Genomic DNA, 13,371 nt, shown 5'->3' on the forward strand with positions numbered 1-13,371 from the left:
AAAAACCGTTTATAGTATAAGCTTTCCGTAAGGCATGGCGTTGTGTGCTCTCTCTTACCCCAGAAAAAAGAGAATAAATAAATACAGGACGACTGGCTTTTTGTGATAGGGACACACGATGATAACTTTGATTATATTTATACCCACGCAACATATTATATTATGATATTATCATAATCATATTATTATACTTAGGGAATTACAGGAATAAAAAAGAAATATTCACCTTTTACTAGTGTCTTTTGTCGATTTTGCTGCCGCATTAATTTTAAATTTTGAGGTTAAACCGCACGTGGTCTTCTGATCGTGGTCTCAAGGCGGCGGCAGACGCACGTACAATTATCTAGAAGACAATGCGTCTTCTTAGTTTCTTGTTTTCCATATTCATAGAGATGTTAAATTCCCCCTGAATGTTTTTTTAGTTCGCATACAGATACAACCACAGTCATGGAATTCTACAAATGTATCGCTCTATTTCTAAGGAAAAATACGTCCATCCTTATTGGTTGGCCGTCAGTGCCCTTTGATTTTACGACCAGGTATTAGCATGAAGTAGATCTAGGGTGATTCATGATCACAACCTTAAAAACAATTTTGAAAAAGTCTCCCTTTCCGCCACTTATATTACTACGATGCCTCCTCAGATGATTACTTAAACAGCCTCTGCCAGCCGCCATTTTGTCATCCTAGCAAAGTACCAAAGTGTGAAAAGCATCCATTTCTGTTGGCTGTTTTTGCGGAAGCCAATGCGATATATTTTTTTTAATTTGGTAGATAAAGTCTCAGACTCTGCTTTCAGATGGTTATTGAAATTTTAGCACATATTGTTCCTTCAAATATTAAATAAAAACAATAACAATGTTGTGGCTGACAATAACACTGTGTTGTCCTTTTTAAGGGATACCTGTGCATGTTAGGTGATTATTCTCGGGTTCCCTTTAAGAGTCAAACATTGTCTGAAAGTCCTTATCGACCTGTTATTCAAGAAACAGTGCCTTTAATAAGAAAAAATCGTCTTCACATCTGCCTGATCAACTTCAAGCCTTCCCAATTCAGGATTGTGAGCGCCATACGCGATAGTCGCGAAATATTTCCCTTGTAACAGATGCACGAAATACATTATGGGGAGTAGTGCTTAGTGCCTTCCAAAGGAAGTACATCGTCGCACATCTGCCTGATCAACTTAAAAGCCTGTCCAATCCAGGATTGTGAGCAACATACGCGATAGTCTACAAATGTTCCCCTTTTAAGAGATGCCCGAAGTACATTCTGGTAAATCGAGCTCAGTGCCTTCCAAAAGAAATACAGCGTCCACACATCTGCCTGAATATGAACTTAAAAGTCTTTCTAAACTCAGGAATACGAACCCCATACACAACTGGATTAACAGCACTGTTACTATAATGAAGGAACTTGAAGAACATAAACAGCTTCATAGAATATGGGCACGTTGGACAGAACACGTAGGTCAAGTTGATAACAAAAAACGGAGACCAGGCGATGAAGAAAAAGCCGATGACAAAGGCGATTGTTATAGCTGTACGTATTTCCCTCTTTAAGGATCTCTTAGTGGGGTTGTTACTCATTCTGGTGACGGCGATTTTCCATATGGCAGCGTAGCTAAGAATGATGACCACCAGAGGAAGGGTGAAGAAAACAACGAAGATGAGGAGGCTGAGATCCATTTGGCGGAAGTTTGGAGCCATGGGGCGAATGCAGGCGACTAGGGCTGAGATGCTCCAAACAAATAGCAGACCGATGTAGTAGACGTACTTTGGGGTGTTGCGGTGTTTGATAGCCCAGCCCACGCAGAAATATCTACATGAAACAATTTAAATAAGTATAACAAATAAATATCCAATGGATAGATTTCGGAAGCTTATCACCTTCCTTCAAACTGAGACGATGCTGAATTGCGCTAGCGCAGAAACAACGTGGTCAAGCTGTAGGCATGGAAAGGCGCCTCAGGCAACCATAATACGACTCACGGTTTACCAAGGAGCACAGCTTAGATGAAAACTGTTGGTTTTACTTTAAAGAGAATCCGGAGAAAAACCCACGAAGCAAAGGGAGCAGAATCAACGAAATCATAAATAACGGCGCCCGATCATCGAACGGAGAGGGTTTTCCGCGATGATAACCGATTTTCAGCGATGATAACCGAGTACCGCCTGCCCTGCGTCCGTTTTTGCGCTCGGCCCCAGGAACCGTGCGGCTTAAAATACAATATGGCGCCCGATCATAGAACGGAGAGGGTTTTCCGCGATGATAACCGATTTTCCGCGATGATAACCGAGTACCGCCTGCAAGCAGGCTAACTTTAGAGAGAATCCGGAGAAAAACCCTCGAAGCAAAGGGAGCAGAATCAACGAAATCATAAATAACGTCGGGGCCGAAATCGAACCCGGAACCCAGTGGTGAGAGGCACAGGCACTACAGAGCGACCGGGAAACCTGTGGTGAGAAGCACAGGCACTACAGAGCGACGCTCTTCCAACTGCGCCACCTGGGCTCCCTAACACTATCCAAACAACAGACAAACAACCAGCCTTGAACATTCTACGTTTAAGTCATACTTATCATCGTCATCGTCATCGTCATCGTCATCGTCATCGTCATCGTCATCGTCATCGTCATCGTCATTGACATCGTCATCGCATATCGTCATTATCATCGTCATCGTCATCGTCACAGTCACCGTCACCGTCACCGTCAACGTCACCGTCATCGTCATTGTCATCGTCATCGTCATCGTCACCACTATAATAATAATCATTATCATCATAATGCAAACTTACCTCTCCACACTTATGGCCATCAAATGCAATATCGACGAGATCCCAGCAAAAATGTCAAAGACGTTGTATACCGTCAATAGCGCTCGGGAGCCGGTATTAACCAGTATATACATCCACATCGGGATTGACACTGCGCCAACCAATATATCGGCGGCCGCCAGACCGACCACAAAGTAATTCGTCACAGTTCGTAACTTGTCATTCATGAAGAAGGCGACGATGACCATGATGTTCCCAAAGACGGAGAAAAAGGCTACGATAGTGTAGAAGACGCACGCCGAAACAAGGGAAGCCTGGTCATTGTCTGGTGGGGGTACCAAGTTGGGTGGCTTGGTTGTCAAGTTGACGAGCGGGAAGGCTGTGGTGATGTTTAGAGCCATTTCTGAATCAAATACAATCAGGTTGTAGATCAAACCTATGTCACGTTTGGTTTCGTAGGCAACGAGACTCAATGTGAATCAAGATGTTTATATTAGTTTTGAATTAAACCCCCTTGAATCAAGGTAAATTTTAATACATCCTACAATTAAAACGGTTCAGTTTCCTTTTAAAGAATTAAATAATACAGGGAAAGCTGTATTAAAACAAATAATTTTTAAATATACAAAACATAAACAAGATAACATTGTCACAAGTCTGTATTAGTATCTGGACTTAATCTTTTGTGTGCAGTTGTTCCTTAAAAACCAATAAACTATAACAAATGTCCATTACTTTATCCGTGTATAATAATAGATAGAATGAAACCTTTAATGCATTTTCATCAGCTCATCGATGAGACGTTCAAACTAAAATATCGTATTTTATATAAAAAAATTAAAATTTGTTAAACCTGGATCGTTTTTGGTTATCCCGCATGATTTTGACCGTTTTGAAGCTTTCTAACGAAAACAGCACTAGTCGGAGCAATTGTTAAAATAATAAAACGCGCCTGTTTCTAGACGTAAGAAAAGTCTATATTCATCTTTTTTTTTCTGGTGGCAGCGGGCTAAGAATTATCTTCTGGTCTTTTGCACTAAAATATGTTATTTCTCTTCCTAGGGCGGAAGGAAGTCATACATGATAGCATCCGTATTCTTGTGCGAGATTTGAGCATTTTATAGTCTCGAAAAACAAATATGCAATAAAAATTGAATACAGGACAATGTATGAAAAATACTAGATTGGGCAATGATACACGGGTAAATAGTAAGTTTGCTATTCGCCAGAAGTTGCAACTTGAAAAAAGGTGTGATCTGTTTTAAGTGCTTCTTATCTGTTTCTAAAGGGTAAGTTCTTGGAAGGCAAAGTTAATTTAAGTGACAAGCGTCTTTTGCATGTTTTGCTGTAGCGGAGTGTTTGTGGCGCAGTTGGCAGAGAATCACTCTGCAGTGACATGACGGAAAAACATGACTTGCCGTTTCCAATAAACTTATTTCACATCAAATAAGGCGGAAAATTCCCCAAATTACTTAGTGAGTAATATCAGACAAAATATCAAGTGCGACGTTTTTTAAATTGATGCGACTTTTGTAAAGTATCGTTGAAATTTGAGGTTTTCGTCCCTGAGCCCATATACATAGCGCATACATAGGCCATTGTAAGAAATTGTATCTTCTTTCTCCATCTCTTCGAAGTGCGCATGTTCAGGGGTTTTCCGTCATGTCCTCTGCAGTGCCTGTACTCTCACTACTGGGTTCCGGGTTTGATTCCCAGTTCCGACGGAAGTTGAGTTTGTGAGAGTGGCAAAATAATGTCTCTTAAAGTTTTCCCGTTGCAAAAATTTAATGTAATAATTATAAAATACACACCTCTTAAGCCAGTTAGGGTTCTTTTTTTAAGAATATTAAAGCATAACAATGCCTTACCTGATTGGCGTCGCCAGAAGTAGAATAATAGGGATTAAAGTGAGCTTATGTGTTCTTAAATCTAAGAGATTGGTACTTCAGGACGCACGCGCTTAATCGTCGCGTCTTATGCCATACTCGTTCGAGACGATACGAAGAGTCACTCTTATAGAACACTAGCCTTGGCTTAAATTTGAAGTACCTGTGAAACAGGTTGTCATAATAAAGACTAATATGCTTGACTTGATTTAGAGATAAGTTAAGTTACCTCTAAGATTAGCAAACCGGCAAATTTTAAAGGACGCCGAGAATCCGAGACATTTGTAACTTGTGGGCGATGATATTCCCTTTAAAGTAAATCTTGCGCTTAAGGAACTGTTGGAAAAACGATATCATAGAGCTTACTTCAAAACCTCCTTGTTTGGCTGACCAAATATTGTTTCTATGGAAATTGTAAAGTGATGTTTTCGTGAAAAGGATTGCATATGGTTTTCGTGCCGTTCCCAAACAACAAAACAAAGTAAACTTATTCTTTTATATTATTGAAATTATCAAGATGCGACAAAAGTATTATACATAAAATAGGATATGATATCGCATAGTCTTCGACCGAATAGTAGCACGGTTACAATCCATTTCTTCTGATATTGCTGTTTCTTTGATTGCGTTAAATTCGCCGGCTAAAAAAAATTATATATTTCCTCATTTTGCCCCAATTTTGAATCTTAGTTCTTATCAGTGAATTAGTTACGTTAGAGGAAATTATAGACTTCCTGCGCTAGATTACAAAAAAAATTTATCGCAATTTTAAATTGAGTTAAGGCAAAAAGTCGACGCTAAATGATACAATCACAGATAGTGTTACCTTGTTTGAATGTGATGACACACTTGATTATACAAATCTGACAAGCATCTCTTCCAAAATTACACACACTTAACCAGCAAATATATATTTTTTGTAAATATATAAATATAGAAAAAGATTAAAAAGGAGTGTATGGAAAATCGCAAGTAGTTTCTCTTGGATAAATTCATTAAAATAGGCACTCGACATTGAAAACGATTTTGCAGATTTTAATATCCCATTAGTCCCTCATTTATCAACTTCGCTCGTAATAACCTTTAAAATCTAATCTAAATTCAGTATCTCCCTATGCAAAAAGACAATAATTGGCTATTTTTTTGTAGTAGTGGCATTAAATAAAATCTATGGCTCAAACGGTAAAGAAAATGTATTTTATTTAGTGGTTGCTAGGAAATATCGCCTCATTTGAAACTTTTAATATTTTAATTTCTGATCTGTAAATCTTTACTAGCTTATGATATATGGAATAACTGCATACCTTGTTGTTTGCGTCTTAGAATCACGGAGTTTATGAAATTCAATAAGTCGTCATTTCTAAGAACATCACTGCGTCAAAACTAACACTGCCAATTGACAGTCTTACTTCAATGAAGCTTCTACCCGAAATAATCGTTCTTTTTTCTTATGGTGCTATTGTTTACATCGAAACAAAAAATCCACTAGGGCAATGCGAGAGATTGTGACTTATAGCCGTGTTTTGCACGTAATTTAATAATCAACCAATCAGATTCCTAGAAGCACTTTGCGGCTTTTTTTTTTTTTGGGGGGGGGGGGGGGGGGTATATTGCATTTTGACACTTTAGCAGCCTGTTTATTGGAGGAGTAAACTACTGGGTGGTTCACTGGGTGCCGCCAAGAGACTTATACTTTCTAGGGCCAAATAAATCAAACAAGCCTGGTACAACAACACATTCCCTAAGAAATCTAAGGCCTGGGGATATTATTACATACTAATAATTCTGTCACCTTTAATTATGCATTGTACGCGCATTTCTCTTGGCTTCAACAAAATTATTCAACATAGTATTTGTAGAGCAACACCTTTGATTTTGCGCCGATATGAAAAACGTGAATACACGCCCTTTCTAAATAGAATTGCATCGTAAGGACTGACCTTCCGTTCTATGTTTTTCTTCCCCAGCAAACATTTAGTACCTTATAACCCCTTCTACCCCCTCCCCCTCCACCCTCTAATTCTGACATACTGTCACATACAAAAGTCGAACTTTAGACTTACTTTTGTCACGCATATGGTCAGTTTTATGCCATATTTTCTCTTACATATTCCGTCTTATCTCCAATTGTAAACACTTTCATCTAAAACTTCAATCACATCCAAGTTGTCGTAAAATTCTTATGAGAGTTTAGGGAATAACCGGGGAAGGATGGGACGATTCCGAGTAACCGAACCAACCGGAGGGAAACTGTGCAAATTCTGCAACCCGAGCTACTTGGTCCATCCCTTCCTTCTTGTGTGATAGCTCATACATAGGTGGTACTGCACCCGCCCTTCCCTGTCAAATATCAAAGCCCCCCCTATCTCGTGTGTGATAGCTCATACATAGGTGGTACTGCACCCGCCCTTCCCTGTCAAATATCAAATGCCCCCCCCCTATCTCGTGTGTGATAGCTCATACATAGGTGGTACTGCACCCGCCCTTCCCTGTCAAATATCAAAGCCCCCCCCCCTATCTCGTGTGTGATAGCTCATACATAGGTGGTACTGCACCCGCCCTTCCATGTCAAATATCAAAGCCCCCCCCCCCCCTATCTCTTGTGTGATAGCTCATACATAGGTGGTACTGCACCCGCCCTTCCCTGTCAAATATCAAAGCCCCCCCTATCTCTTGTGTGATAGCTCATACATAGGTGGTACTGCGCCCGCCCTTCCCTGTCAAATATCAAATGCCCCCCCCCCTATCTCGTGTGTGATAGCTCATACATATGTGGCACTGCACCCACCCTTCCCTGTCAAATATCAAAGCCCCCCCCTATCTCTTGTGTGATAGCTCATACATATGTGGCACTGCACCCACCCACCCTTCCCTGTCAAATATCAAATGCCCCCCTCTCCCCTATCTCGTGTGTGATAGCACTTACATATGTGGCACTGCACCCACCCACCCTTCCCTGTCAAATATCAAATGCCCCCCTCCCCCCTATCTCTTGTGTGATAGCTCATACATATGTGGCACTGCACCCACCCACCCTTCCCTGTCAAATATCAAATGCCCCCCCTCCCCCCTATCTCGTGTGTGATAGCACTTACATGTGGTACTCACCCACCCTTCAATTCCTAGCCACCTCTGCAGGCAACTCTACTCTGCAGTGGCCCTTATTCAGATTCGGAATACCTGTGTTTGTGATTTTATGACGCGGGAGACTGGTACCTCCCCCCTGCGTCATTTTCCTTCTCTATTCGCCACAGGAACCCCGCATCGAAATAAATACGCTTTTTCTTTCCGTGAGAAGAGATGCCTGCGGAGGAGGCTGGGTAATTCCTGGGTAAGCTGGGTAAGACTCAGATTGCGCCTATTGTATTAGGAAGCTAGTATACAGCGGATCTTGAGAATTTAGAGTAACTGGTATTTACAACACATGCATGTTGAATTAAATGAAGAATTACAGGACAGAAATTATTTTAAAATCAATATAGTTTCAGTTACAACGGAGTTTATGTTCATCGATTGTCTTTGAAGTATCCTCGTTCAGGAAATAGCAGCAATCACGGATTACTTATTATTATGTGTGCATTCACGATAAATTAAAAAAGCTGTTCACGAGTCACGAAAATAGCCCTAACCAGCCATTGTTTATGGTCAAATGTCAGTTACTCAGTCTGAGATTTACTTTTCAATCTAAAAACCGCCATGTACATCCTGAGTAGTATAGAAAATTGGCGCGTCCTTATCTCCGATAACCGCTCTTTCCCTTTTCTGAGCTGTTCGTTTGCAATAACAATGTGTAAATGCACGAACAAGGAATGAAAACCTGAACAAGTGAGCTCCGCGAACTAACCAATCACAAAACTAAGACCATCACTGTTTCCCTGTGTAAATAGATCCTCAATGGTACTACCTTCTGTCTGGCTTGGCTGTCAAAGAGATATGTAGGCAATACGATAATGTCGTGGAAACGTTCAAGTGGTATTGGTAGCTAAGCCGCAATGCTATACCATATAGGCCATGTTATTGTTAGCTTGTTAAAATGGCTTTGTCAGCCGCTATTTTGTTATCCTTTCGAAATACCAAGTGTGAGAAAGCATCCATTTCCATTACCTGATTTGTGGAGACTTATGCTGTATTATTTTATTGAATTATATTTTATTTATTATATTATTTATTTTATTGAAGTATAAAAACTTTGCTGCATTAACATATATCGAGATAATTGGCCTCCAGTATAAACTATAACAAAAGTATGGCTAACGGAGTATTCTTGTATATCCTATATCTATCTTGGTCAACAAAAATTTAGATTACACTCCTCTTTTTTCAAAGAACTTCAAATTTTCAGTTGAGCTTCAGCTGAGGCTGACACTAAATCGATTTTTATTTTCGATATTTTGATCGTTTACTGTTCTTTCAGTGAGTTCCATATATTGATAACAATATATGGATAACAATACGTTGTTTATATTTTCATTGAGAACGAACAGCTGATAATGTGTTTTAGATATTATCGTTTACTAAATACTTTTTATTATTAAATGTTAATTTAAAAAAATTAAACTAGTTTTGTCTTTTTTCAAAGCACGAGCTTGCTGGGTTTTCTATTTGAATGGTCGCATAATTGACTTCTGTATAAAACGCGGGGAGCCGTTATAGCCTACCTTTTTCTTTTTTTTTTCTCTCCCAACATTTGGGTTAATGTAGAGATATAAATCCACAAAATGCTGAACAATGCTCTGGACACTAAAGGCTGGTCGTTTCCAGGCTTTAAATTAAAGGCCGAGCTGTAGGTCTACCGCCCTTCTATTGGTTCTCGTTCGTCGCGCGTTCGGGTTGGCGGACTACGACAATTTTCGGAGCCCGAAGTAAAGGAAGAAAAACAAAGACCTTTTTCTATCATGGAAGCTTCGAGAAATTATCCAAAGCTATTATCCAAAGCTTATTAAACCTCGGGTTGTAAGTTAAAAATACAGTTCTTTATCAGGCTTCCTCAATTAAGCTACTACTATTCATAAATCAATAACCATTTAGTGTTATAGTTAAATATAAAAAAGCTGCCAAAAATCTGCAAAAATTGCAAAAATCCGATTTGAATCTACAACGATTGTTGTTACATCGTACTCTCTCGGATTATATTGGAGGTACTCCTAAAAGCCCTTGTGTACATTTCAAAAATATTTTCATGCTTTTGTTCTTTTCGTCTGATAGGTATCAAAAGTGTAAAATAGGTATCAAAAGTGTTTTGAATAAGAATACAGTTTTTCAACGTCAACAGATTATAAAAAAATCAAGCGAGAGAAAAATAAGAAGACAAAAAAGACAATAAATTAAAATTAGGCTCCGATGATTATTGTTTATAATGGCTTGAATTATAGTAAGTAAAAAATACTTTTTTATATATTTTTTATATGAAAGACACTGCAATATATTTTTTAGATATTTCTACCTAAATCACTGGACAGAAGCAAATTAGATAACACTTAATATATTACTTTAAATTTCACAAAATATCTGCTGCGTATTTTTTGAAGAAAAATACAAAATTCTAAAAGCTACATAATTACAAGTACCTCACCTTAGCTGTCCACAAAATTAGTCGTCGATTGAATTGGTTTGCAATCCCGAAAGCTACACTCGACAAATATAATGGAGCACCCAACGAATTGTCACGAGTAAGCGACAAAGAAAGAGAGCATGCGATTGGCCGATGCAAATTATGACGTCATATGGGTCTTTTTTTGTGGACAGCTGTATGTTAGAAAAAGACATGCGATAGAATGTGGGGAGACAAAATCCGAAATTTATGTTGGAGAGAAGATAATAATAATCCCTTGGATGAGGATTAAGATAAGGTATTAGATTAGGTGAATTTGTATTAAAACTTGAAACCGTCGTCATCTGTGATTTTGAAATGCTAATTTAGTAGCTTTTGTTGCATGGACGATTGAGATTTTGAACAATAAATTGTGAGTTTTTCGTTATTATTAGTTACTGGAAATCTTATTTCTGTCTTTGTCCACTTTTACATCATCTTCTGTCAAATCTTTATTGACAATAGTTAAAGATTTTGTATGCACAGCTAATCGCAAAGTCTCGTCCAACAATTCAAATCAATCGCATTACAATCTTTCGCTTATTTCCTTAAGCCCTGTGAAAATTATTTTTAAAGGTAACTAGAATTACAAATTGATTCATTCAGGCCTTTTTTCATTCCGTAAGCGTAAAAAAGCAGGTGAAAACTCGTGTTTCTCTCGCTGTTGTACACTTGACAACTTCACAATACAAACACAATACAGCCAGTCAAGTTGAGCGCTCATAAGGATATCTTGGCAATTGGAAACTAGTTCTGATAGTTCTGAGTAGGAATAAATTCAATGGAAATGACTTGCGTGCTAGTTTGTATGCGATACGGAATAGTATTGATACAAAGAATTGACCTTTGGGTTGTCGTCACAGCAAATTTCTCAAAAATCTTGATAATCTTAAAAGAAAGCTAATTTTTGCTAGACTTAAAGTTGTAATGACAATAAATAGGAAAGCTACTTGGGAGTAATTTGGGAATGTTCACGTAAATATTTTGAAATTTCCGTTTCGCAACAAAAGCCGTTCCATTAGATTGTTTTGCATTTTGAGATCATCCCAAACAAAACAACAAAGGAATTTCGGAGTTAGATGGGAATGTTTGGAAATGTTTAGACATTTTTTCGTTCGCATTTTTCATCCTTTTATTATTCTATAATAACTTGTATGTGTTGAAAAAAGTAAGAAACTCTATTCTGGTGAAAAATATTTATTAGCAGCATAATAAATCAAATTAATATGTTGTGCCTGAAGTAAAATACTATTGTATGGTTAAACCGTGGCATAAGATTCTAAACCGAATCGAACATAAACCTATACTCACTTCATTTGTTTTGTGATATTTATAAAGCAATGGAACATCGTTAAACATGGGTAATAAGTTGTAGGCGAAGTTTACATCGAGTTTAAATACCGTGAAAATTGATTATATGGTCTTTGGTTCCAAACAAATCTCATAGCATTGACTCTTACGTCTAACCATGAGAAACCATCGTATATATTCTAACAGCTATTCCTGACAACTGTCCGATGACATCGTAGTCAAGACCACCAACGATGTAGAGCCTTATGAGTAATTTCTAGAGATAACACGTCGTCCACGAATGCAACCGGAGGTGCACTCTATTAGGCCTTGTCTTTCAAAATCGACTATAATTTTGTGGAGAAGTTTAATTTACCTTTAAGTAGTTATCTTTAGATATTGATTTCTTGTGAAGGTCTCTCTTTCCCGGTTTCACATGTGTGGAATGCTTTTCGGGGCTTCCGTTTTGCGGGTACGCTGTGAAAGTACACAAACAAAGACAGATACATCCCAGTGTTTTCATATATTCTTGCATATCAATGTGTTGTCTTAGTGTTTGTCCATCACTGCCTTTGTAATTAACCCCGCATTTAAGTCAACACCCAAAAGAACGAAGAAATCACACGCTTACCGCAAATTTCTTCCTTGCTTTTCCAATGTCGTTCTGCAAAGAACCCTATCTCAGTCGCGTACAACCCTAATAAGCAATATAGCGTCGTTGAAACACTCCTTCTATTTGAATGGTTCAGGTTAATGCTTTAAAAGAAGGCGTCGATGGTAACAATGGTCTACGTTTGTCTAGTGTTTATAGTACCAAATATTAATTTAATTAAAAAAACGGAAGTTATTAGAATGGACGAAGCGAAAAGCAACTTTTGAGAAAATTATATCGTAGCGGCTGGCCAATTTTAAGTTTACAAGTCACACGAATATGTTGTAAGATGTACGGCAGCGCACTGTTCTAATAAATTAATAACGAGGTAGCAATATTAATCACGCAATAGTTCGAAAGTACTGTTCGATATTATAATCCTGTAAAGGGAAGTTGATTTCTGATCTCTCGAGACATCACCGAGTTCAAAATCTATTGGCTGTTTAAAGCTTCAGGTGGCTTGAAAAGCAATCTTACCTCGGAAATAACGAAGAATTTCTGAGGCAAAGGGGGGTATAACCTGATCTAAATTGTTTTTCTTTAATTATATTTCCTTTCAATTTTCTAGAAAAAAATTTCGCACTAGGGCCTCTGGTTTTGTGATTGTAATTTTGGCTTTTCTGCTTTTTGCTCAGAGATAAAAGGCCTACAATTTATTACTCGGGTTTCCAATGTTGCCTAAGACTTAGGATACTTGCCTTGAAATTTCCATTTTTTCAAAATAAGGTTTAACAGCTAGAATGGCCTTAGTCCTTGTATTGTTTCAATATTTATATTATATTTCATCAAGATGAGAGAGGGACACTTTGGTATTACCCGCGTGCCATGTCGATTCCGAATCTGGCTATTTATAGTAACCACCGCCCCACCACTGCGCGTGAGGATTTGCTCCTTTTATTTTGTCCTACACCCCCGCGGGATGCGTGTTGTCGTTTTGCCAACTCGATAGGAATAAAAAGAGAGATCATGTAAAATAACTTGGAAGAAGGAAACAAGTCTAACTTAAGTTACCAAGATTGGCAAATATACTCACAGAAAGCTAAATCCCTGAATAGTTTGACTGTTTGGTTTGTCTGAGCGGCGAAGTCAAGTGAAGAAGAAAGAAAAACCCGACGAGCGATAAAATGGCTGTGATCCCGCGTTTGATTCAAATCCCGACTACAGCTTGTATAATAAC

At 38.4% G+C, this 13,371-nt stretch overlaps 1 protein-coding gene across 4 annotated transcripts; it reads right to left on the reverse strand.

Moving 5' to 3' along the window:
- Positions 1-82: 82 nt before the first annotated feature.
- Positions 83-12,438, reverse strand: LOC5510002 (muscarinic acetylcholine receptor M3). Of its 4 annotated transcripts, XM_032379087.2 has the most exons (4): positions 12,174-12,438; positions 11,919-12,019; positions 2,798-3,179; positions 83-1,818 (listed from the first exon to the last, which is right to left on the reverse strand). In XM_032379087.2, the coding sequence occupies exons 3-4, from the start codon at positions 3,175-3,177 to the stop codon at positions 1,284-1,286; spliced, it is 915 nt and encodes a 304-aa protein (XP_032234978.2). In that variant the 5' UTR covers positions 3,178-3,179; positions 11,919-12,019; positions 12,174-12,438; the 3' UTR covers positions 83-1,283. The 4 variants fall into 4 exon arrangements, with proteins under 4 accessions (XP_032234978.2, XP_048578962.1, XP_032234979.2 ...); XM_048723005.1 differs by lacking the exon at positions 12,174-12,438 and having other exon boundaries at positions 11,919-12,115; XM_032379088.2 differs by lacking the exons at positions 11,919-12,019; positions 12,174-12,438 and adding an exon at positions 10,235-10,342.
- Positions 12,439-13,371: the final 933 nt, after the last annotated feature.

The sequence above is a fragment of the Nematostella vectensis genome, chromosome 15 (assembly GCF_932526225.1).
Source record: "Nematostella vectensis chromosome 15, jaNemVect1.1, whole genome shotgun sequence".
Taxonomy (NCBI): Eukaryota; Metazoa; Cnidaria; class Anthozoa; order Actiniaria; family Edwardsiidae; genus Nematostella; species Nematostella vectensis.